The sequence below is a fragment of the Entelurus aequoreus genome, linkage group LG04 (assembly GCF_033978785.1).
Source record: "Entelurus aequoreus isolate RoL-2023_Sb linkage group LG04, RoL_Eaeq_v1.1, whole genome shotgun sequence".
Lineage (NCBI taxonomy): Eukaryota > Metazoa > Chordata > Actinopteri > Syngnathiformes > Syngnathidae > Entelurus > Entelurus aequoreus.
The window spans coordinates 82801767-82827152 of record NC_084734.1 but is presented as its reverse complement, the minus strand read 5'-3'; the positions used below and the strand labels follow the sequence as shown (position 1 = coordinate 82827152).

Sequence of the window (25386 nt, the reverse complement as noted above, 5' to 3'; positions counted from 1 at the left end):
ATGTTTTTTTAATTTTTGCAATAGCATTTCCAGAATGTGTGGCGGGCCGGTAAACAATTAGCTGCGGGCCGCAAATGGCCCCCGGGCCGCACTTTGGACACCCCTGGTCTAGCACCATCCTATCCTGCTGATTGTATTGTACCATATGTCCCGGTCAGAAATCTGCGTTCAAAGAACTCCGGCTTATTAGTGATACTCAGAGCCCCCCAAAAAAAGTCTGCGGCCTTTAGAGCGTTTTCTATTCGGGCTCCAGTACTTTGGAATGTCCTCCCGGTAACAGTTAGAGATGCTACCTCAGTAGAAGCATTTAAGTCCCATTTGTATACTCTAGCCCAGTGGTTCTTAACCTGGGTTCGATCGAACCCTAGGGGTTCGGTGAGTCGGCCTCACTTTCTGTTTAGTTTCCCGCCAGCACACCTGTTTTGTATTTCTAATCAAATCTATTGAAGTTCATCTGTCGCTCTGTGCATACTTAACTCTCTAAAGAATTGTATTTTTTGACCTGCACGCCACCTTCTGTCTCTGCACCCCGGAGTCACAATTTTGGCTATGTTGACAACCACTAAAATAAAATGTGATCAATAAACATAAATCAAAAAGGGGGGGGCTTACTTTTTCTTGTCCTTGTCCTTCTTGAGGGGCTGAGCGCCGCCTTGGAGAGCCTGGCCCATCAGTGTCTCTGCAGCCACCCTCCTCCTGTTAAAGGCATTCATCTCCTCCTCCAGCTCTCGTTTTTTCTCTTCCAGGTTCTTCTTTTCTTCCTGGTGCAGCCGTTTGAGCTGCTCAAACCTCTCGTGGAGCTGAAAGCCAAAACAGAATAGAATGGGCACATGCCTGCCATGTCTTACTGTGTCATTCGGGCCAATAATCATCACCTCTTTTTCCTTTTCTTTCAGCTCTGCTTCGGTCTCCTTCACTTTGTTGACAAACATCTGCCTCATTTCTTCTTCCTTGATTTGCAGATCTCTAATGAACTCCCTCCTCTTTGCTTCATACGTCTCCTGCAAGCTGCAGATTAAAGTAAAATATTAGTTTTTACTAGTGATGCCGATAAATGCTTTAAAATGTAATATCGGAAATTATCGGTATCGTTTTTTTATTATCGGCATAATTTTTGTTTTTGTTTGTTTTTTATTAAATCAACATAAAAAACACAAGATACACTTACAATTAGTGCACCAACCCAAAAAACCTCCCTCGCCCATTCAATATCAATATATATCAGTACAGTCTGCAAGGGATACAGTCCGTAAGCACTAGGGATGTCCGATAATGGCTTTTTGCCGATGTCCGATATTCCGATATTGTCCAACTCTTAATTACCGATACCGATATCAACCGATACCGATATATACAGTCGTGGAATAACACACTATTATGCCTGATTTGGACAACCAGGTATGGTGAAGATAAAGTCCTTTTTTTAAATAATAATAAAATAAGATGAATAAATTAAAAACATTTTCTTGAATAAAAAAGAAAGTAAAACAATATAAAAACAGTTACATAGAAACTAGTAATTAATGAAAATGAGTAAAATTAACTGTTAATGGTTAGTACTATTAGTGGACCAGCAGCACGCACAATCATGTGTGCTTACGGACTGTATCCCTTGCAGACTATATTGATATATAATGTAGGAAGCAGAATATTAATAACAGAAAGAAACAACCCTTTTGTGTGAATGAGTGTGAATGGGGGAATGAAGTTTTTTGGGTTGGTGCACTAATTGTAAGTGTATCTTGTGTTTTTTATGTTGGTTTAACAAAAAAAACAAAAAAAACAACAAAAAAAAACAACGATACCGATAATAAAAAAAACGATACAGATAATTTACGATATTACATTTTAAAGCATTTATCGGATTTCTCTAGTAAGCACTAGGGCTGCAACAACTAATCGATTAAATTTGATTATAAAAATTAGAGATGTCCGATAATATCGGTCTGCCGATATTATCGGCCGATAAATGCGTTAAAATGTCATATCGGAAATTATCGGTATCGTTTTTTTTATTATCAGTATCGTTTTTTTTGTTTTTTTTTGTTTTTTTATTAAATCCACATAAAAAACACAAGATACACTTACAATTAGTGCACCAACCCAAAAAACCTCCCTCCCCCATTTACACTCATTCACACAAAAGGGTTGTTTCTTTCTGTTATTAATATTCTGGTTCCTACATTATATATCAATATATATCAATACAGTCTGCAAGGGATACAGTCCGTAAGCACACATGATTGTGCGTGCTGCTGGTCCACTAATAGTACTAACCTTTAACAGTTAATTTTACAAATTTTCATTAATAACTAGTTTCTATGTAACTGTTTTTATATTATTTTACTTTCTTTTTTATTCAAGAAAATGTTTTTAATTTATTTATCTTATTTTATTTTATTAATTTTTTAAAAAAGTACCTTATCTTCACCATACCTGGTTGTCCAAATTAGGCATAATAATGTGTTAATTCCACAACTGTATATATCGGTTGATATCAGTATCGGTTGATATCGGTATCGGTAATTAAAGAGTTGGACAATATCGGCATATCGGATATCGGCAAAAAGCCATTATCGGACATCCCTAATAAAAATAGTTGCCGATTAATTTAGTCATCGATTCGTTGGATCTATGCTATGCGCATGCGCAGAGGCTTTTTTTTATTTTATTTTATTTATTTATTTTTTTATTTAAATAAACCTTTTTTTATAAACTGCAACATGTACAAACAGCTGAGAAACAATAATCAAAATAAGTATGGTGCCAGTATGCTGTTTTTTTTCAATAAAATACCGGAAAGGATCGAAATGTAGTTTGTCTCTTTTATCCGATTATTAATCGATTAATCGAAGTAATAATCGACAGATTAATCGATTATCAAATTAATCGTTAGTTGCAGCCCTAGTAAGCACACATGATTGTGCGTGCTGCTGGTCCACTAATAGTACTAACCTTTAACAGTTAATTTTACTCATTTTCATTAATTACTAGTTTCTATGTACCGGTAACAGTTTTTATATTGTTTTACTTTGTTTTTGATTCAAGAAAATGTTTTTAATTTATTTATCTTATTTTTTTTTTTTTTTAAAAAGGTCCTAATCTTCACCATACCTGGTTGTCCAAATTAGGCATAATAATGTGTTAATTCCACGACTGTATATATCGGTATCGGTTGATATCGGTATCGGTAATTTAAGAGTTGGACAATATCGGAATATCGGATATCGGCAAAAAGCCATAATCGGACATCCCTAGTTTTTACTTTATGTAGTGGTGAACTATTTCTAAGTGGTTTGAGCACAGGCCACAGGGGGCGCCAAAAGGTCATTCAGACAGTTGCGTATAAAAAGTATGGCCAACTCCCGTTTCAGGCGACAGGGCGTCTTGACTGCTTCTAAGTTTGAGCTGATGCTATGTGCTTCCTCGTTAGTTTTTCAAGGTGTAAAAATGCCCTGTTATGCAGCATCCATGAGAATCGTACAAAACCCAAAACCAGTGAAGTTGGCACTTTGTGTAAATGGTAAATCAACACAGAAAACAATTATTTGAAAATCCTTTTCAACTTATATTCAATCTAATAGACTGTAAAGACAAGATATTTAATGTTCCAACTGAGAAAATTACTTTTTTTTTTGCAAATAATCATTAACTTAGAATTTAATGGCAGCAACACGTTGCAAAAAAGTTGGCACAGGGGCATTTTTACCACTGTGTTACATGGCCTTTCCTTTTAACAACACTCAGTAAACGTTTGGGAACTGAGGAGAACAATTTTGGTAGCTTCTCAGGTGGAATTCTTTCCCATTCTTGCTTGATGTACAGCTTAAGTTGTTCGACAGTCCGGGGGTCTCCCTTGTGCTATTTTAGGCTTCATAATGCGCCACACATTTTCAATGGGAGACAGGTCTGGACTACAGGCAGGCCAGTCCAACACTCTTTTACAATGAAGCCATGCTGTTGTAACACGTGGCTTGGCACTGTCTTGCTGAAATAAGCAGGGGCGTCCATGATAACGTTGCTTGGATGGCAACATATGTTGCTCCAAAACCTGTATGTACCTTTCTGCATTAATGGTGCCTTCACAGATGTGTAAGTTACCCATGTCTTGGGCACTAATACACCCCCACACCATCACAGATGCTGGCTTTTCAACTTTGCGCCTATAACAATCCAAATGGTTCTTTTCCTCTTTGGTCCGGAGGACACGACGTCCACAGTTTCCAAAAAAAATTGGAAATGTGGACTCGTCACACCACAGAACACTTTTCCACTTTGTATCAGTCCATCTTAGACGACCTCAGGCCCAGCGAAGCCGGCAGAGTTTTTGGGTGTTGTTGATAAATGGCTTTCGCTTTGCATAGTAGAGTTTTAACTTGCACTTACAGATGTAGCGACCAACTGTAGTTACTGACAGGGGTTTTCTGAAGTGTTCCTGAGACCATGTGGTGATATCCTTTACACACCGGTGTCGCTTTTTGATGCAGTACTGCCTGAGGGATAGAAGGTACGTAATATCATCGCTTACGTGCAGTGATTTCTCCAGATTCTCAGAACCTTTTGATGATATTACGGACCGTAGATGGTGAAATCCCTAAAATCCTTGCAACAGCTGGTTGAGAAAGGTTTTTCTTAAACTGTTGGACAATTTGCTCACGCATTTGTTGACAAAGTGGTGACCCTCGCCCCATCCTTGTTTGTGAATGACTGAGCATTTCGTGGAAGCTGCTTTTATACCCAAACATGGCACCCACCTGTTCCCAATTAGCCTGTTCACCTGTGGGATGTTCCAAATAATCGTTTGATGAGCATTCCTCAACTTTCTCAGTCTTTTTTGCCACTCGTGCCATCTTTTTTAAAACATTAAATTCCAAATGAGCTAATATTTGCAAAAAATAAAGTTTTCCAGTTCGAACGTTAAATATCTTGTCTTTGCAGTCTATTCAATTGAATATAAGTTGAAAATGATTTGCATTGTATTCTGTTTTTATTTACCATTTACACAATGTGCCAACTTCACTGGTTTTGGGGTTTGTAAAAACAGCTTTTACATCGCTTTCCCCACAACCAGAAAAGACGACAAGTATGGGAAGTGAAGGTTCGCAATCAACACTGGAGAGCGACCATTACAATGTCTTTTTTTCAGGTTTGAACACACACAAGCTGGTAAGTAAAAAAAGAAGAAATCAACAAATTAAAAAGATGGTTTGAATTTCAGTAAAACTAGAATAATGCAATTCGGTAGCAGCAGAAGAGAAAAGTCAAACACAAATACAAATGGACGGACATTGAAAGAGTAAAAGAAACCAAATTTGGGGTTTAGTAGATGATAAAATTAACCGTAAATCTCATTAAAAATGTACAACATAAAGTGGCAAGAAATACGTCAATAAAGACTAAAGCAAAATATGTTCTGAATCAGAAACACTCCATGGTACCATAGTTGAGTTATTGCACAGAAATGTAGGGAAATACCTACAAAGGAACACTTATTCACTTAGCATGTTACAAAAAAAAAAGATTAGTTATAATAATACAGACCTGGGCAAATTAAGGCCCGGGGGCCACATGCGGCCCGTTAAGCTTTTCAATCTGGCCCGCCGGACATTCCCAAATAAGTTTTTTAGATCTTTAAGATGGAAAGTGTAGCTGCCATTATGATGTGCAGTGATGTTTTCAAATGACCGTAAGTCTTGAACTATATCAAAAGTGTTTCAATGGTTGGAATCTGCGCTTTTGCATGATACTAGTTACACTGGTAATCTAATTAGTTACTATGGTAATCTAAGTCACAGCAATTCAGAAGAGGCACTGAGCACTGTGGGCGGGGAGCGTTTCCACACAGCGTTTCTCCAGAGCGGCCAGCTTGAAATGCGGGTGTCAGGGACAGACGCGGAAAGAGATTTTTTACAACAAAGTTCTAAAGCTTAGTGATATATCAGATGTATGTTTGTATGTGTATTATTATTATTACCGTAATTTCCGGACTATAAGCCGCTACTTTTTCCCCTCGTTCTGGTCCCTGCGGCTTATACAAGGGTGCGGCTTATTTGCGGCCTGTTCTTCTCTGACACCGACGAAGAGGATTTCGGTGGTTTTAGTACGCAGGAGGAAGACGATGACACAATGATTAAAGACTGACTTTTGTTAGGCTGGTTATTTTGATAACGTACAGGCGAGCACTTTGTATTACTTTGCACCGTTGTATTATTTGTACTCTGCACGAATGCTGTTCGCCATGTCAAAGATGTGAAAGTTTGATTGAATGATTGAAAGATTTATTGTTAATAAATGGGACGCTTTGCGTTCCCAAACAGTCATCTCTGTCCCGACAATCCCCTCCGTGGTAGCAGGAACCCCTATATACTACGGTAATTACACATCAAAACCCTGCGGCTTATAGTCGGGTGCGGCTTATATATGGAGCAATCTGTATTTTCCCCTAAATTTAGCTGGTGCGGCTTATAGTCAGGTGCGGCTTATAGTCCGGAAATTACGGTATTATTAAACATACAGTAAGTAATAAGAGGGGTGGGAGTACATACGTTTTTACTTCTTCTCACTCCTTTTCAGATATGTTTACATTAATGTTTATTTTCATTTCTTGTTTCTTTTTGCTTTTTATTATTACTATTATTATTGTTTTTGTTATTCATTCTTGAATGGCTTTTTTGTTGTTTTTTGCGAAATTTGTTTGTTTTTGTTTTGTCTACATATTCGAAATAAACATGAAACAAAACAAAAACAAAAAACAATGTATCAGATTGTAGGTGGGGTTTTTTTTTTTACCCTTCACGTTCATATTTCGCTGTGTTTGTTGCATTTTCGTCGCGTTTCGTTTGATTGTAAAATATGTCGATCAAGAGGGGGTGTGACGTTCAAATGTTGTCAATATTCAGTGTTTTATCGTTCATAGTTAATATTGTAAATCCCACATTCTTTATTTTCATGTACATTCTGGGTGTCTCATTCAGTAAAAAAAATTAAAATTCCATTTCGTTTTTTTTAAGGCGGTCTGTCGTAACGTTTTTAGCTTTCAGTCAGAGATTATTGTGAGGTTTTGTACTAGTGTTCCTAAAAATAGGACCCAAGCACACATACTGTATGTCACACCTGGGTGAAGTCTTGTCTGGGTTTCGTCTGGTTTCATGTTGTCTTGTCATTTCCTGTTTTATTTTGAAAGGTTAACTCTCCCTCTCGTTTCAGGTCACTTGCTCTTCCTCCTGTCTCACTGGTCTGATGTCTCTCCTGATTGCCTGATTGTGTCCACCTGTGTCACCCACCCTCATGTGTATAAATGGCTCGTCTTCCTTCTGTCCTGTGCCAGAGTGTTTTTGTATCATTTGTGCGAACCTCCAGCGTTCCATGTCCACAGCCATTGCCACGTTCTTCCTACCCTTTTTGTCAGGTAAGATTAGTTGTTTAGCATTGCCTCCCTTGGAGCGCCTTTTGTTGTTTTTTGCATATTGTGTCCAGAGTCTTGTTCTGGTCGTGACACTGTACAGCAGATTTTCACAGCTTACATATATATATATATATATATATATATATATATATATATATGTGTGTGTGTTTCCCATAAACTGCCAAGATACCTGTGGGGGCGTGGTCATCATGACATCATCGAGTAATTTGCATAATTTACTACAATGATATGATTTTCTCTAAAAAGGCTCAAAAAATGTATACTTACTAATTAATAACAGTTTTGTTTTAAACGTTCATCCATCCATCCATTTTACAATATAATTACAACACTTTATGTACATATTTATATACAGACTTGAACAATAAGTTATTCACTGAAATATATTTATTAATTGTGGTTCTTACAAAAAATATATCTTATAAAATATAAAAGCTAAAATGTCTCTTAAAGCTCTGCCCCTTTAATTAGTGCATACTAAATCATTTAACTTTAGCCTACTACTACAACCATATTATTTACCAGCAACATAAAGTGAAACAGAGGCAGAGGTGTCCTGCCACAGTCAGTAACAAATAAACAGAAAACAGTAGTGGTCAAATACAAATAAGGCAACAAGAGAAGTATCCTACACTTCTCTTTTGTAAAATAAATCTGAACAGCCTATATGGGCATCTACATCAACTACATGATTTGCCTGAGAAGCTGGACAGGACAAAAAATATATATATATATATATATTTTTTTTTTAAATTTGTGACGGACGTAATTCTTTCGTGGCGGGCCGCGACAAATAAATGAATGTGTGGGAAACACTGATATATATATATATGTATATGTATATATATATGTATATATATATGTATATATATATATATATATATATATATATATATATATATATATATATACTGGCCCCCAGACACATTTTTTTCTCTAAATTTGGTCCCCCGGATCAAAATAGTTGCCCATGCCTGTAATAATACATATTGAGTGATACATACAGTCATTGCAAATACATTGGAGGCAACCATTACATGACATATTTTACATAAAAGTCACAATTTCACCGCGATTGTTGGCAAAATAAAGATATCTGTTATTTTTACATCGTTCTGTGTATTTTTTTTTACATTTATTGCGCCGCCAGGTGCGTGTTAAAGTGCCTGCTGGTCACGATGCACTGCAGGAAGAGTAGCAGGTAGCAGCAGAGTGCGAACAAATACGGCCGCAAAATGATACTTTCATGAAATAAAAGCATGTTATATTGTATGTTTAGAACTATATGTAGATGTATTATTTTTGGTTTATTTCTTTAGAAAAACTAATGTCAAAACGACAGCGACCACATGCATCCTTGGTAGCAGTCATGGCGTCTCTTGTGTAGTTGGTCATACTCTCTTTATACACAACTCTGCATTCAGAGTCCTAGGACAATTTGACCGTCATCCTCTTCATAACCTTTTTAAGGCCCAAGCTGTTTGTTTACATGCTTTTTTTATTTCTCTTTGCTATTTGGGCTTATTGGACCCTAATTAGAATAAAAACTAAGAATCATATTTGTATATGTTGTACTCAGTCCATAAGTACACAAACGTGTACTTCATGTTTAGTGACATGCTAATTCTTATTTTTACACTTTTTTCCCCCAAATTCCATTGTATGTTATACTCTGCTGACACCACCAGATGGCAGTATAAGTGTCCACATAAGTGGCCATAAGACCCCAATTCAGTAGTGTACACAATTTTGGATATAAGAGCTAAAAGGTGCTGTCCACGCATGTGGCCACTAAGCCTTTTTAATGACTAAGCAATGATGTTCACCTGAACGACTGACTGTTAGGGTCTGCGTCCTTGAAGCCCATCTCCTCCAGCTTGCAGCGGCGGTAGAGCTCATAGTGGCGCGTGTGTGTTTGCTCACGGAGATCCTCCATGTTGACACGCAGCAGCATCTCCCTCAGCTTCACAAAATCACAATGGTTCTCGTTCTCCACTGGCAGGCAGAAGGACGAACATAAGTGATGTGTGGACTGAACATCTTGTGAGGTTACTGAAGACTCACCTTGTACTGTTCCCCAGGGGTACAGCCTTGCTTTGACCATCTTATTGCCGACTTTGACTTCTTCCACACTGCCCACCACAGCAAAGGGGAGGTGCGTCTGTAATGGAGTTCAAACCACAGCTCGAGTCACTCCGCCGCGTTGATTGATGAAGAGGGCCATTACCCGACATGATGACGGCACACATTCAAATGGAAAAGACATACCAGGGCCAAGAGATCAGAGTGCCTTCGACAAAACAGTCCGATTTAAAATGTCTAAACACGGAAGTATTTATTTTATACACATCACAGTGTTTCCCACACATTCATTTATTTGTGGCGGTTCGCCACAAAAGAATTACGTCCGCCACAAATTAAAAATAAAAAATAAAAAAAATAAAAAAAAATTTTATTTTTTTTTTTGGCCTGTCCAGCTTCTCAGGCAAATCATATAGTTGATGTAGATGCCCATATAGGCTGTTCAGATTTACTTTACAAAAGAGAAGTGTAGGATACTTCTCTTGTTGCCTTATTTGTATTTGACCACTACTGTTTTCTGTTTATTTGTTACTGACTGTGGCAGGACACCTCTGCCTCTGTTTCACTTTATGTTGCTGGTAAATAATATGGTTGTATTAGTAGGCTAAAGTTAAATTATTTAGTATGCACTAATTAAAGGGGCAGAGCTTTAAGAGACATTTTAGCTTTTATATTTTATAAGATATATTTTTTGTAAGAACCACAATTAATAAATATATTTCAGTGAATAACTTATTGTTCAAATCTGTATATAAATATGAACATAACGTGTTGTAATTATATTGTAAAATGGATGGATGGATGGACGTTTAAAACAAAACTGTTATTATTAATTAGTAAGTGTACATTTTTTTAGCCTTTTTAGAGAAAATCATATCCTTGTAGTAAATTATGCAAATTACTCGATGTCATGGTGACCACGCCCATAGCCACGCCCCCACCGCCACAGGTATCTTGGCAGTTTATGGGAAACACTGTATAGCCTATACCAGGGGTCGACAACCTTCAGCATACAAAGAGCCATTTAATCCCATATACCCCCAAATAAAACCCACCTAGAGCCGCAAACTCTGTTCGATTCCTGAACCTGTTCAGTGGCCTAGTGGTTAGAGTGTCCACCCTGAGATTGGTAGGTCGTGAGTTCAAACCCTGGCCGAGTCATCCATCCATCCATTTTCTACCACTTATCCCTTTCGGGGTCACGGTGGGTGCTGGAGCCTATCTCAGCTGCAATTGGGCGGAAGGCGGGGTACACCCTGGACAAGTCACCACCTCATCACAGGGCCAACACAGATAGACAGACAACATTCACACTCACATTCAGACACTAGAGCCAATTTAGTGTTGCCAATCAACCTATCCCCAGGTGCATGTCTTTGGAGGTGGGAGGAAGCCGGAGTACCCGGAGGGAACCCACGCAGTCACAGGGAGAACATGCAAACTCCACACAGAAAGATCCTGAGGGCAGGATCGAACCCAGGACCTTCGTATTGTGAAGCAGGCGCACTAACATACCAAAGACTATAAAAATGGGACCCATTACCTCCCTGCTTGGCACTCAGCATCAAAGGGTTGGAATTGGGGGTTAAATCACCAAAATGATTCCCGGGCGCGGCCACCACTGCTGCTCACTGCTCCCCTCACCTCCCAGGGGGTGAACAAGGGGATGGGTCAAATGCAGAGGGTCATTTCACCACACCTAGTGTGTGTGTGACAATCATTGGTACTTTAACTTTTAACTTTAATTTTAAAATGACGATAACACCACTTATAGTTTCGTTACACTTGTAGAATTTATGAAATCAAACACATGACAAAAAAACTACTCACATTTTATTTCTGGGTATAACGAAGCAAATCACCAAATTATTTGGAACATTAGAGAAAAATGCAGCGGTACTTCCCTTATTAATGAATAAAAATAAAAAATTCAACTCGCTCCAATATTCTTCGGCTAATTTGACTAAAAAGGGAAAACAACAACCTTGTCATCAATGAAATAAAATTAATAAATGTGGAAATAAATAAAATTATGATGAATCTGTGACATACATTTCGATCGACAATATATCAAAATATGTTTTATTTTCATATGACAAAATCCCAGAACTCTCCAAAAATAAAAACTGTTGAATTAAAATAAAATAGAATTTAATAAATTAAGTAGCCATTATTTGTTGACATTGTGTTTCACAGCCAAAGGGAGCCACGGTGGAGGCATGAAAGGGCCGCATGCGGCTCCAGAGCCGCAGGTTGCAGACCCCTGGCCTATACATACAGTATATGTGTACATATTATATCGATATAATGGATACATAATTCATTTGATATTAAGAGTGCGCGAAATTTTGACTTCTACGTTGTTTAATTCTGTGACGTCCTCCTTAAAGTTTTGTACTCTATCAGAAATATCAAGCAGCTAAAATGCGCCAAACATGGATAAGTGTGGAGAGTGTTTTGTATTTTCCCCCTTCATGCTTTGTATTGGCAAAAAACGGAAACTTTGATAGTTGCCCCCAATAAAAATATCCCCCAGATCAAGAACTCCCTTGGTGCTCTGGATGCATCTGTTAAAAGCAGCCTCAGAAACCTTGGGGTTGTGTTGGATCAGTCAATGTCTTTGGAGATTCACTGCCGTCAACTGACCAAAAAGCTGTTTTTATCATCTCAGAAATCATTCTAAAGTGAGAAATTTGTTGTCAAAATTGTATCTCGAAATAATCATTCAAGCGTTCATGTTACTTCTAGACCTCCACCCCAGATCACACCTCATTCCTACCCACTTCTCCAAAGTGGGCTGGCTCAGGGTGGAGGACAGAGTAAAACAACTTGCACTGAGCCTAGTCTATAAAATCCGCTACACCTCCCTGATACCGAAGTACATGTCAAACTACTTCCTTAACGTAAATGACCGCCATAACCACAACACCAGGGGGAGCTCCACTAACCACGTTAAACCCAGATTCCGATCTAACAAAGGTCTTAACTCATTCTCCTTCTATGCCACATTAATATGGAATGCACTCCCAACAGATGTAAAAGAAAGGGCATCTCTATCCTCCTTCAAAACCTCACTAAAAGAACATCTACAGGCAACTACAACCCTAGACTAACACCCTCCCCCCTCCACATCCCACCTCCCCGGATTCTAAATAATCAAATGTAGATACTTGTTCTTATGCTTTCTGAACTCAGTATGTTCACTGCTTGCTGTACATATCCTACCAAGTCAGACCTACTCTGTTTCAATGTCCATTTCTCAGATGATGCAATTGTTGATGACTGAAGTTCTGATATCAACCAAACCTAACCCTCCCACCCCAAACCCCCCCTCCACATCCCACCCCCTGGATTGTAAATAATGTAAATAATTCAATGTATATACTCTGATGATTAACTTGTGTGATGACTGTATTATGCTGATAGTATATACCGTAATTTCCGGACTATAAGCCGCACCTGACTATAAGCCGCACCAGCTAAATTTAGGGGAAAATACAGATTGCTCCATATATAAGCCGCACCTGACTATAAGCCGCAGGGTTTTGATGTGTAATTAGCGTAGTATATAGGGGTTCCTGCTACCACGGAGGGGATTGTCGGGACAGAGATGACTGTTTGGGAACGCAAAGCGTCCCATTTATTAACAATAAATCTTTCAATCATTCAATCAAACTTTCACATCTTTGACATGGCGAACAGCATTCGTGCAGAGTACAAATAATACAACGGTGCAAAGTAATACAAAGTGCTCGCCTGTACGTTATCAAAATAACCAGCCTACCGGTATATGAAAAGTCAGTCTTTAATCATTGTGTCATCGTCTTCCTCCTGCGTACTAAAACCACCGAAATCCTCTTCGTCGGTGTCGGAGAAGAACAGGCCGTAAATAAGCCGCACCCTTGTATAAGCCGCAGGGACCAGAACGAGGGGAAAAAGTAGCGGCTTATATTCCGGAAATTACGGTATTTGTACCATGAATTGATTTACGTGGACCCCGACTTAAATAAGTTGAAAAACTTAATCGGGTGTTACCATTTAGTGGTCAATTGTACGGAATATGTACTGTACTGTACATTCTACTAATAAAAGTTTCAATCAATCAATCAATCAATTTCGTCTCGTATTGACTGTTGCAATTCTCTCTTCACCCTTTTCAACAAGTCAACGCTAAAGAGACTTCAGACTACAAAATGCGGCTGCCTGACCCACAACAGCCCATATCACCCCCGTTATATCCAGTCTTCATTGGCCTCCAGTTAAATTCCGCATTGAGTTTAAAATTTTAGTCCCGACATTCCGTGCATTGCATGGTGGGGCCCCTCAGTACATCACTGTCTTGTTATGCCCCTACTCTTCTGGGCGCAGCTTCCCGTCTTCAGGCCAGGGTCTTCTAAAGATCCCGAAAACTTGTTTTAAAACCTGTGGAGACCTGGCATTCCAGGCTATAGCTCCCAGACTCCGGAACAATTTGCACCGGTCCCTTCGTGATCTTGACTGTGTTGAAACTTTTAAGTAACAATAGAAAACTTATCTTTGTTGTTATTATCGAATTCTTACTACTATTTATTTATTTATTTTTATTGTGATTACTTATGGAGTTTATTGTGAATAAATTGTGAACAGGAAGTGAACAAAACGTTTTGCAACTGCTATGTAAAGAAAAGGGGTAGGATTAAATAAGCTCTGCTTCTTCCCACTCCTTTTCGAACATGTTGAAAAGAGAAACTGGAAATTGTGATGTATCATGTTGTATGCTTGCATGTTCGAAATAAACTCAAACTCAAACTCTTTTTAGTAAAGCTTTTAGTCAATGCACCTTTTAACTATCATTTTTAATCCACTTTGTATCCTTTTTATGATGTTGCCCCTGTTATTTTAATTTGAATTGTTGTTTTACTTCACCTACTGTATGTTTTGTACAGTGCTTTGTGGTTTTATCTGTGAAAAGCGCATTATAAATAAACATTTACTTACTTACTTACTTACTTACTTACTAAATGTGTGTAATTTTGAATTTAAGGTGAATGGACATATTTTTATTATATCCACAAAGTTCAGTGACCATGTAGGTTGACATTTTGTGTTGGGGGGATTTTTTTATTTATTTTTTGCACCCAGGCATTGTTGTTTGCATTGGGTCCTATAAATAAATGCTGCACAGGATTTCATCTAAAATGTAACAAAAGGTTAATGACCAGGAAATACTAAAGCTGTCCACTGGATGGCGACAAAATAACAACTTCAAAGTTGTTGGACTTCTAAAATGAATGCAATCACCCTGCGGGCAAGATTCCTTATTAATAAACTCACGACGTTTCGTGGGCCTATTTGAAGACGTCGGCGGGTCGCACTTGGCCCGCGGACCGTAGTTTGGATACCCCTGGTTTAGAGGCTTCCAAAACTGCATACAAGCTCAACCCCAAATACATGAACCTTATGATTTGTTTACGCTTTGTCATTGTTTAACACGAGTGTCCAACATTGTTACATTCATCTGGCAGAAAAGAGTACATTTTCATAGGTTCCCTTTTTAAAGTAACCACTTTCCATCTAGTGGCTCTTCTTTAAATTGCAACACGCCCTGTGTCACTTTTCGACATTGAAGCGAAACTAAAATTCCAGGCATAAAGAAAAAAGTTATTTTTTGCAAACACGTTAACATTTTAATATATTTGTTCAAGGTAAGGGTGATTGTTTAGATATACTGTACTGTAGGGCTGTAAATCTTTGGGCACCACATGATTCGATTCTTGGGGGTAACGATTCGATTCAGAATTGATTCAAACCGATTTTCGATTCAAAATCAATACTTTTTTTAATAACCTTGGTGCCAGTTCTATGATTAACTACATTCCTCCATGAAATAAACAAACAGCTGTGATATATATTTTTTTAATTTAAAAGAAAACTGGTTTTGTTAAAAAAAACAATCTACTCAAACAATTAATTAATTGATTAACTAACTAATTTAAATACAAATAAGACAACAAGAGAAGTATATTCTCTTTTATAAAGTAAATCTGTACAGCAGATATGTGCAGAGTGGAATTGTTATTGAATTGGGGAAAGAATTGTTAAAAATAAGATTTGCGATTCATTAAAAACATTTTTTTTTTGGGACACACTTAATGTACCATAAAACCTCCCTTGCGAGTGGTGGACGATCTCCTGGTCTTAGTGAGTGTCCCATTTTCAAACAAAACACCACGCTATGCATGTGTGTGTGTGTGTGTGTGAGTTCTTGTATTTCTACCCTTCTTGAGACATCAACCAGGAAAAGTACCTTCCATATGAGGACCGGTGAACAACTTAAGACCGAAATCATGGTCCCGATACGGAAAAAACATTGCATGTAATAGAGATTGTCTCATTTGCACCCCTAGTGGTGAAATCTATCAAAATTAGGGTGGTCCCAAAAAGGAGGGATTTTCCAAATTGACTGTGTGTCGGATTTAAAAGTGCTCCCCCTCTGGTCAACATATGTAAAAACAAGTGTGTGTAAGAAATTAAAATGCGCCCCCTCTGGCCAACATTAATTAAAAAAAATTAAATAAATATGTGTTCGTCAGGATCGCATGTTACTGCGGGGTCGTTCTCCCGGGATGCAGACGGACAACTCCGGACGAAGCGTGCAGGTAGGATATAATTTATTGTCATAAAATCATACCACATACAAAATACAGGGAACAAACAAGAGGGATGCGTGCCGATCGCACGGGGAGCTAAGGCAAAAACTTAGAACAGGAATCATGAACTAGAAACCAAGAATACCAACGCAAATAACGAAGCCAGACAGTGTGTGGCGAGCAACGTGAATAAATAGCTCTCTGATTAGTGCCCGGCAGCAGGTGAGCATCCCGGACACTAATCAGAGGCAGCTGAAACCAATCAGCACCCATGGTAACCAAAACAGGAACTGCGGGAGTCCAAAACTAACAGAACAAAACCTAAACAAAACATGATCCGGGCCACGGATCATGACAATATGTATATAGAGACATACTGTAATTACTTGAAGCAAATAATAAAGATTAAAAACCAATTACAAAAAATAAACAGAGGTGGGTAGAGTAGCCAGAAATTGTACTCAAGTAAGAGTACTGTTACTTTAGAGATTTATTACTCAAGTAAAAGTAAGGAGTAGTCACCCAAATATTTACTTGAGTAAAAGTGAAAAGTATGTTGTGAAAAAACTACTCAAGTACTGAGTAACTGATGAGTAACCTGTTCGTTTAATGACGGCAACAAATAATGCACAAAAATATAAAAATAGCAATGAGCAAATTCAGAGCCAGGAATATCTCTTAAGCAACTAAAACAATAATATATATTAAATAATAATACATTAACATAAACAAATTAGGGCAAATTGAGCCACAATAACTTAACAGCACCATAGGCTCAGTAGGCAGAGATTACAAAGGAAAATAACAAGTTAGCCTTTATGCAAACCATAAACTGATAGGTGTGGGCTGCACCTGGGAACACACTGATTGGTGTTTCTTTGCATGCGTGTGTGTGAGTGCGACTGTGCGTGTGTGTGTGTGTGTGTGTGTGTGTGTCTATAAGGCTGCAGTACGTTAATAAATGTCCCCACACGATGTACATTTGACAGTGATTCATAGCAGGGAAGCTAACATCAGCCTACGGTGACAGCCAATATATCTACTAACGTTACTTACCGCAATGTGCTTCCTCAAATTTGACGTTGAGTTCATGTAAGCTTAAGCTTGTTGTTTGCCGCTGAAACTTTATGTGAAGTTAATCATGTGACCGCCTGGCTCTGTTTGATTGGTGAAACGGAGTCAAACATCACCAGTGAATGTATTTGATTGGTGAAACGCAGGTATGTGATAGATCCTACTTTGAAGGTCTGTCTGACAAACCAAAACAAACAAAGCGTGCATTAACAGATCGATAAACATCAGTAGCGAGTAGCGAGCTGAATGTAGATAAATGGAGCGTAGTAAAAGTAGCGTTTCTTCCCTATAAATATACTCAAGTAAAAGTAAAAGTATGTTGCATTAAAACTACTCTTAGAAGTACAATTCATCCCAAAAGTTACTCAAGCAGATGTAACGGAGTAAATGTAGCGCGTTACTACCCACCTCTGAAAATAAATAAAAAAGAAGTAAAAACGTAACTTTTTTATATACACCCCTGTTTGTCACTTCACCTGTCCAGTGTCAAGGTGCACTGGGATAGGCTCCAGTAGATTTATGCTGCTTTAACATCTGCTGACTGAAGAATCCTCCATCAAGTCTTTTATTGGGCGCCAAACAATCATACATGCCACACCCACTTCAAGTCCATAGTAGGGGTGTGGGAAAAAATCGATTCGACTTTGAATCGCGATTCTCACGTTGTGCGATTCAGAATTGATTCTCATTTTTTTTAAATCGATTTTTTTTTTTTATTATTTGTATTAATTTCATTTTATTTTTTTTAGTTTATTTTTTAAATTAATCAATAAAACAAAACAAAACACAGCAATACCATAACAATGCAATCCAATTCCAAAACCAAACCCGACCCAGCAACACTCAGAACTGCAATAAACAGAGCAATTGAGAGGAGACACAAACACGACACAGAACAAACCAAAAGTAGTGAAACAAAAATGGATATTATCAACAACAGTATCAATATTAGTTACAATTTCAACATAGCAGTGATTAAAAATCCCTCATTGACATTATCATTAGACATTTATAAAAAATAAATAAAAAGAGCAATAGTGTCACAGTGGCTTACACTTGCATCGCATCTCATAAGCTTGACAACACACTGTGTCCAATATTTTCACAAAGATAAAATAAGTCATATTTTTGGTTCATTTAATAGTTAAAACAAATTTACATTATTGCAATCAGTTGATAAAACATTGTCCTTTACAATTATAAAAGCTTTTTACAAAAATCTACTACTCTGCTTGCATGTCAGCAGACTGGGGTAGATCCTGCTGAAATCTATGTATTCAATGAATAGAGAATCCTTTTGAATCGGGAAAAATTCGTTTTTGGATCGAGAATCGTGTTGAATTGAAAAAAAAAAATCGATTTTGAATCGAATCGTGACTCCAAGAATCGATATTGAATCGAATCGTGGGACACCCAAAGATTCACAGCCCTTTTGCATAGTATGTATATATTATCAATGTTGTAAATACAAATCTTTATATATCTATAAAGTGTGGTCGTAAAGAGGTAGGCATTTTTCGGAGGTCTCAAGAAGGTAACAAGAGTGTGTGTGTTTACGTGTGTGTTTACGTGTGTGTGTGTGTGTGTGTCGCTCACGTTCATGGAAGAGTTAATCTCAGCCACAGCCTCATCCTCCGTGGGAAACTGGTATATCTGCACTCCATTGCTGACCAGCTCGCTCATAATTTTGATCTTGAACTTGTCCAGTTCGCTCCTGGATACAGTGTCCGCCTTTGCAATGACAGGGATGACGTTCACCTGCGAACAAACTGCAATCAGTAATTGAATAATTGCACTAACTTCAAGTGATCCCATTCTGCGCTCACCTTGCTGTCCAGCTTCTTCATGGTGACGAGATCCAGAGACTTGAGGGAGTGGCCGTTGGGAGCGATGAAATATAGGCAGATGTGGATTCTCGTGTCATGGAAATTGCACAGGGAACGTTTTATTTTGAGCTCTTCTTCCAGGTATGTTGCAAACTGAGCGTCAATGTAATCCAGTATGGGTTTATAGCTGCACGGGAAAGAAGGAAAAACACAAACCCTCGTGTTTTTTTTGGTCTTACATTTGTTCTGGCGGTGTTTTTCCCAAGTTAACATAAACATCCCCTTCATTTGTGCAATACCCCTCACCTTTCTTCTTTGTTGATCTGGTCGCCGAAGCCGACTGTGTGCACGACGGTCAGCTTGAGGTTAACGTTGCTCTCCTGCAGATCGTATGTCTGTGGTCGTAGAAGCACTTCTTCCTCATAATGGCTGGCTTCTTCACTTTCAAACCTCGTGTTGAAAAGCGTGTTCATTAAGGTGGACTTGCCTATCCCCGTCTCCCCTAAGGACACAGAAATGACAAGTTGGAAAGCGAAGGGGGGATCTCAAATTCACAGTTCAAAAATGTGCGTGCGATATTTGGACTTACCTACGCAGAGGATGTTGAAACTGAAGCCCTGTGCAACGTATTTGCTGACCAACTGATCTGGGAAACTATCAAAGCCCACATGGCCCCCGAGCTCCAGGGTTCGTTTTTCTTCATTCTGTAGGCAAGGAAAACAGACGAGACACAGTTTAGTCTAAGTCAGGGGTCGGCAACCCAAAATGTTGAAAGAGCCATATTGGACCAAAAATACAACAACAACAAAAATCTGTCTGGAGCCGCAAAAAATTAAAAGCCCTATATAAGTCTTATAATGACAACACATGGTGTAAGTAGGGATGATGTTCGAAACCGGTTCTCCCGGTTGTTCGATAAGAAAAGAACCGATTCCATGGACTGTTAGCTTTCACTGTTATGCTGATGACACTCAACTCTACATGCCCCTAAAGCTGACCAACACGCCGGACTGTAGTCAGCTGGAGGCGTGTCTTAATGAAATTAAACAATGGATGTCCGCTAACTTTTTGCAACTCAACGCTAAGAAAACGGAAATGCTGATTATCGGTCCTGCTAGACACCAACATCTATTTAATAATACCACCTTAACATTTGACAACCAAACAATTAAACAAGGAGACTCGGTAAAGAATCTGGGTATTATCTTCGACCCAACTCTCTCGTTTGAGTCACACATTAAGAGTGTTACTAAAACGGCCTTCTTTCATCTGCGTAATATCGCTAAAATTCGTTCCATCTTGTCCACTAGCGACGCTGAGATCATTATTCATGCGTTCGTTACGTCTCGTCTCGATTACTGTAACGTATTATTTTCGGGCCTCCCTATGTCTAGCATTAAAAGATTACAGTTGGTACAAAATGCGGCTGCAAGGCTTTTGACAAAAACAAGAAAGTTTGATCATATTACGCCTATACTGGCTCACTTGCACTGGCTTCCTGTGCACTTAAGATGCGACTTTAAGGTTTTACTACTTACGTATAAAATATTACACGGTTTAGCTCCAGCCTATCTCGCCGATTGTATTGTACCATATGTCCCGACAAGAAATCTGCGTTCAAAGAACTCCGGCTTATTAGTGATTCCCAGAGCCAAAAAAAAGTCTGCGGGCTATAGAGCGTTTTCTATTCGGGCTCCAGTACTCTGGAATGCCCTCCCGGTAACAGTTAGAGATGCTACCTCAGTAGAAGCATTTAAGTCCCATCTTAAAACTCATTTGTATAATCTAGCCTTTAAATAGACCCCCCCTTTTTTTAGACCAGTTGATCTGCCGTTTCTTTTCTTCTCTCCTCTTCTCCCCTGTCCCTTGCGAGGGGGAGTCGCATAGGTCCGGTGGCCATGGATGAAGTGCTGGCTGTCCAGAGCCGGGACCCCGGGTGGACCACTAGCCTGTGCATCGGTTGGGGACATCTCTGCGCTGCTGACCCGTCTCCGCTCGGGATGGTTTCCTGTTGGCCCCGCTGTGGACTGGGCTCCCGCTGATGTGTTGGATCCACTGTGGACTGGACTTTCACAATGTTATGTCAGACCCACTCGACATCCGTTGCTTTCGGTCTCCCCTAGAGGGGGGGGGTTACCCACATATGCGGTCCTCTCCAAGGTTTCTCATAGTCATTCACCGACGTCCCACTGGGGTGAGTTTTTCCTTGCCCGTATGTGGGCTCTGTACCGAGGATGTCGTTGTGGCTTGTACAGCCCTTTGAGACACTTGTGATTTAGGGCTATATAAATAAACATTGATTGATTGATTGATTGACTCAAATCCCTTTTTGAGAACCGGTTCCCGTTAACAAGGCCACTAGAGTAAAGAAAAAGAGTTGGTTCTTTATTCGAATCCCTGGGAACGAATCCCGTCCCACAGGAAATGCCCTGTGGGACATCCCAGGAAATGAGATAGCTCAGTCATCAGGCGGTAGATACAGAAAGCAGCAACAACAATGGACCGGAAAAAAACGCCTCAAGGCATTGCTTCATTTTACAAAAAAATACGACTAGGAAACGGATATCTGCAATTATTTCCAGGCTTCGCTCTCATGTAAGGGGGGGAAGTACAACAAGCATGTTGAAACATGTTCAGGCTGCACATAACCTGAAGGTTAGAGAAAGGTGTCGTGGAGAAGCAGTGACGACGCCCGCCCCTCTTCAACCTGCAGCGCCAATTCCAGTGATAGTGCTGGTGAGTAACTAATGTTAACTGTTGCCGGTTAATTTCCATAACTGCTCACTCGTAGCCTTTAGGCTAAAATAACGTTACCTCGTATGTCAATCCAGGATTGCAGTAATGTTAGCTAGACTAACGTTAAATAAGCATAGTCAGTGGCTAACGGTAACGTTAACGTTAGCCTTTTTGTATGTGTCTGACAACGTTAACGTCATCTTTTAGCCTACACCAGTGGTCCCCAACCACCGGGCTGCGGCCCGGTACCGGTCCTTAGATCGATTGGTACCGGGCCGCACAAGAAATAAAAAAATATATATATATTTTTTAAATTTTTTATTTATTAAATCAACATGAAAAACACAAGATACACTTACAATTAGTGCACCAACCCAAAAAACCTCCCTCCCCCATTTACACTCTTTCACACTCATTCACACAAAAGGGTTGTTTCTTTCTGTTATTAATATTTCTGGTTCCTACATTATATATCAATATATATCAATACAGTCTGCAGGGATACAGACCGTAAGCACACATGATTGTATTTTTTTATGACAAAAAAAATAAAAAATACCATACCATGGGTAACAACAGTCAATATTTATTTATTTTTTAAAAAATTGTATTATAACATAAAAGTGAGCTTTTTTTAAACAAAATATTGTGTTTTTTTCCATGTACAACAACCTATCTGGATTCGATAAGAGAATCGATAAGGAATCGGTTCGATAAGAGGATTCGATAATGGGCTTGAACTCGATAATTTCTTATCAAACATCATCCCTAGGTGTAAGTGTCTATATTAGCCTTACTAATGTGCAAGTTAATAAGCAACTAATTAATGGTGAATATGTTACCCATACTAAAGTGTTACCATGTTTTTTTACTGGTGCACAAAATGAACCGTGCATGATCATCACCTTGTTCAAACAACAAAACCAACACAGTTCATAAACTCACAACAAATTACACACCTGCAAATCAGTCTGACTTCTGCTGTTGCCGTATCCGTAATACGGCGATAGGGAAAAGTTTTTATTTACACGATGAGTCGGGTTGTGTTTTGACCTCCGCCGAACCCCTGAAGCCGACTCACCGAACCCCTAGGGTTCAATCGAACCCAGGTTAAGAATCACTGCTCTAAGGCTTAGTGATAAATCAGATGTATCAGATTGTAGGTGGGGGTTTTTTCGTACCATTCGCGTTCATATTTCACTGTGTTTGTTGCAATTTTGTTGCGTTTCGCTTGATTGTAAAATATGTCGATCGAGAGGGGGTGTGACGTTCATTTGTTGTCAATATTCAGTGTTTTATCGTTCGTAGTTAATATTGTAAATCCCACATTCTTTATTTTCATGTACATTCTCATTCAGTAAAAAAAATTGAATTCCATTCTGTCAAGACGTGGACTGTGATGACGCAAATTACTGCGTGGATTGTTTTCCCGTGGTGCAAATCGACTGGATTGGACATGGCTTGAAGGTAAATACATGTTTAATTTATCACTATAAAAAGAACAAACAAAAGGCGCACACAAGGCGGAGAACAAACTTGGCTAAGAACAAAACTAACACTTAGACAGAAACTATGGACATGAAGCAAAACTACACTTACTGTGACGTGAAAAAACAAAAACTTACGTGGCATGCCATGAAGCATAAACTATGGCATCAGGAGTAATCAAAAGTATCATGGGGTATCATCAGGTAACAAGGGTAATGTCGCCAGGCCGACTGCCTGGCAACTACAAGCTTAAATAATAAGGACATGATTAATGACAGGTGCGTGAGTCCGAACACATGACAGGTGAAACTAATGGTCGTCATGGAAACAAAACAAGGGAGTGAAAAAACAGGAACTAAAAGTGTCCAAAAACTAAACAGAACATAGCCAAACAAAACATGATCAAAAGACATGACACATTCCCCTTTTTCAGGCGGTCTGTCATAACGTTTTTAGTATTCAATAAGGCATTATTGTGAGGTTTTGTATTAGTGTTCCTAAAAATATACATACCGGCCCCCGGACAGATTTTTTTTCTCTATATTTGGCCCCCCGAGTCAAAATAATTGCCCAGGCGTGGTATACAGACTTTAAAGGCCTACTGAAAGCCACTACTACCGACCACGCAGTCTGATAGTTTATATATCAATGATGAAATCTTAACATTGCAACACATGCCAATACGGCCGGTTAACTTCCATCCATCCATCCATCCATTCATCTATCTTCTTCCGCTTATCCGAGGTCGGGTCGCGGGGGCAGCAGCCTAAGCAGGGAAACCCAGACTTCCCTCTCCCCAGCCACTTCGTCCAGCTCCTCCCGGGGGATCCCGAGGCGTTCCCAGGCCAGCCGGGAGACATAGTCTTCCCAACATGTCCTGGGTCTTCCCCGTGGCCTGGGTTAACTTATAAAGTGCAATTTTAAATTCCCCGCTAAACTTCCGGTTGAAAACGCCTTTGGATGATGACGTATGCGCGTGACGTAGCCAGTGAAACAGAATTATCGGTACCCCATTGAATACAATACAAAATAGCTCTGTTTTCATCTCATAATTCCACAGCATTCTGGACATCTGTGTTGGTGAATCTTTTGCAATTTGTTTAATGAACAATGGAGACTGCAAAGAAGAAAGTTTTAGGTGGGATCGATGTATTAGCGGCTGGCTGTAGCAACAAAACCAAGACGACTTACTTGGATAGCAAACGCGCTAGCCGACGCTAGCCGTCAACCGCACGGATGATCGGGTGAAGTCCTTCGTCGCGCCGTCGATCGCTGGAACGCAGGTGAGCACGGGTGTAAATGAGCAGATGAGGGCTGGCTGGCGTAGGTTGAGTGCTAATGTTTTTATCATAGCTCTGTGAGGTCCGGTTGCTAAGTTAGCTTCAATGGCGTTGTTAGCAACAGCATTGTTAAGCTTTGCCAGGCTCAGAATTATTAACCGTGTAGTTACATATCCATGGTTTAATAGTATTGTTGATCTTCTGTCTATCCTTCCAGTCAGGGATTTATTTATTTTGTTTCTATCTGCACTTGAGCCAGATGCTATCACGTTAGCTCCGTAGCTAAAGCGCTTCGCCGATGTATTGTCGTGGCGATAAAAGTCACTGTGAATGTCCATTTCGCGTTCTCGACTCTCATTTTCAAGAGGATATAGTATCTGAGGTGGTTTAAAATACAAATCCGTGATCCACAATAGAAAAAGGAGAGAGTGTGGAATCCAATGAGCCAGCTTGTACCTAAGTTACGGTCAGAGCGAAAAAAGATACGTCCTTCACTGCCTCTCTAGTCATTCACTCTAACGTTCCTCATCCACGAATCTTTCATCCTCGCTCAAATTAATGGGGTAATCGTTGCTTTCTCGGTCCGAATCGCTCTAGCTGCATTGAAAACAATAGGAAAATATGAGGTGGCGAACAACTGACTACGTCACGCTACTTCCGGTAGGGGCAAGGCTTTTTTTTTATCAAACACCAAAAGTTGTGAACTTTATCGTCGTTGTTCTCTACTAAATCCTTTCAGCAAAAATATGGCAATATCGCGAAATGATCAAGTATGACACATAGAATGGATCTGCTATCCCCGTTTAAATAAAAACAATTCATTTCAGTAGGCCTTTAATGACTGT

At 39.3% G+C, this 25386-nt stretch overlaps 1 protein-coding gene across 2 annotated transcripts in view; it reads right to left on the bottom strand.

Moving 5' to 3' along the window:
* Window positions 1-25386, bottom strand: part of LOC133649087 (septin-8-A-like) — a 42506-nt gene that overhangs the window by 16189 nt on the left and 931 nt on the right. For both annotated transcript variants that reach the window (XR_009825980.1, XM_062045866.1), the window contains exons 2-9: window positions 19627-19741; window positions 19344-19539; window positions 19038-19224; window positions 18808-18969; window positions 9491-9587; window positions 9253-9421; window positions 876-1008; window positions 613-800 (exon numbers count right to left, since the gene is read on the bottom strand). Coding sequence is in view for 1 of the 2 variants with exons in the window: in XM_062045866.1 (XP_061901850.1) it covers window positions 613-800; window positions 876-1008; window positions 9253-9421; window positions 9491-9587; window positions 18808-18969; window positions 19038-19224; window positions 19344-19539; window positions 19627-19741 (1247 nt within the window). In the remaining variant the exon portion in view is untranslated. The remainder of the gene's footprint in view (window positions 1-612; window positions 801-875; window positions 1009-9252; window positions 9422-9490; window positions 9588-18807; window positions 18970-19037; window positions 19225-19343; window positions 19540-19626; window positions 19742-25386) is intronic.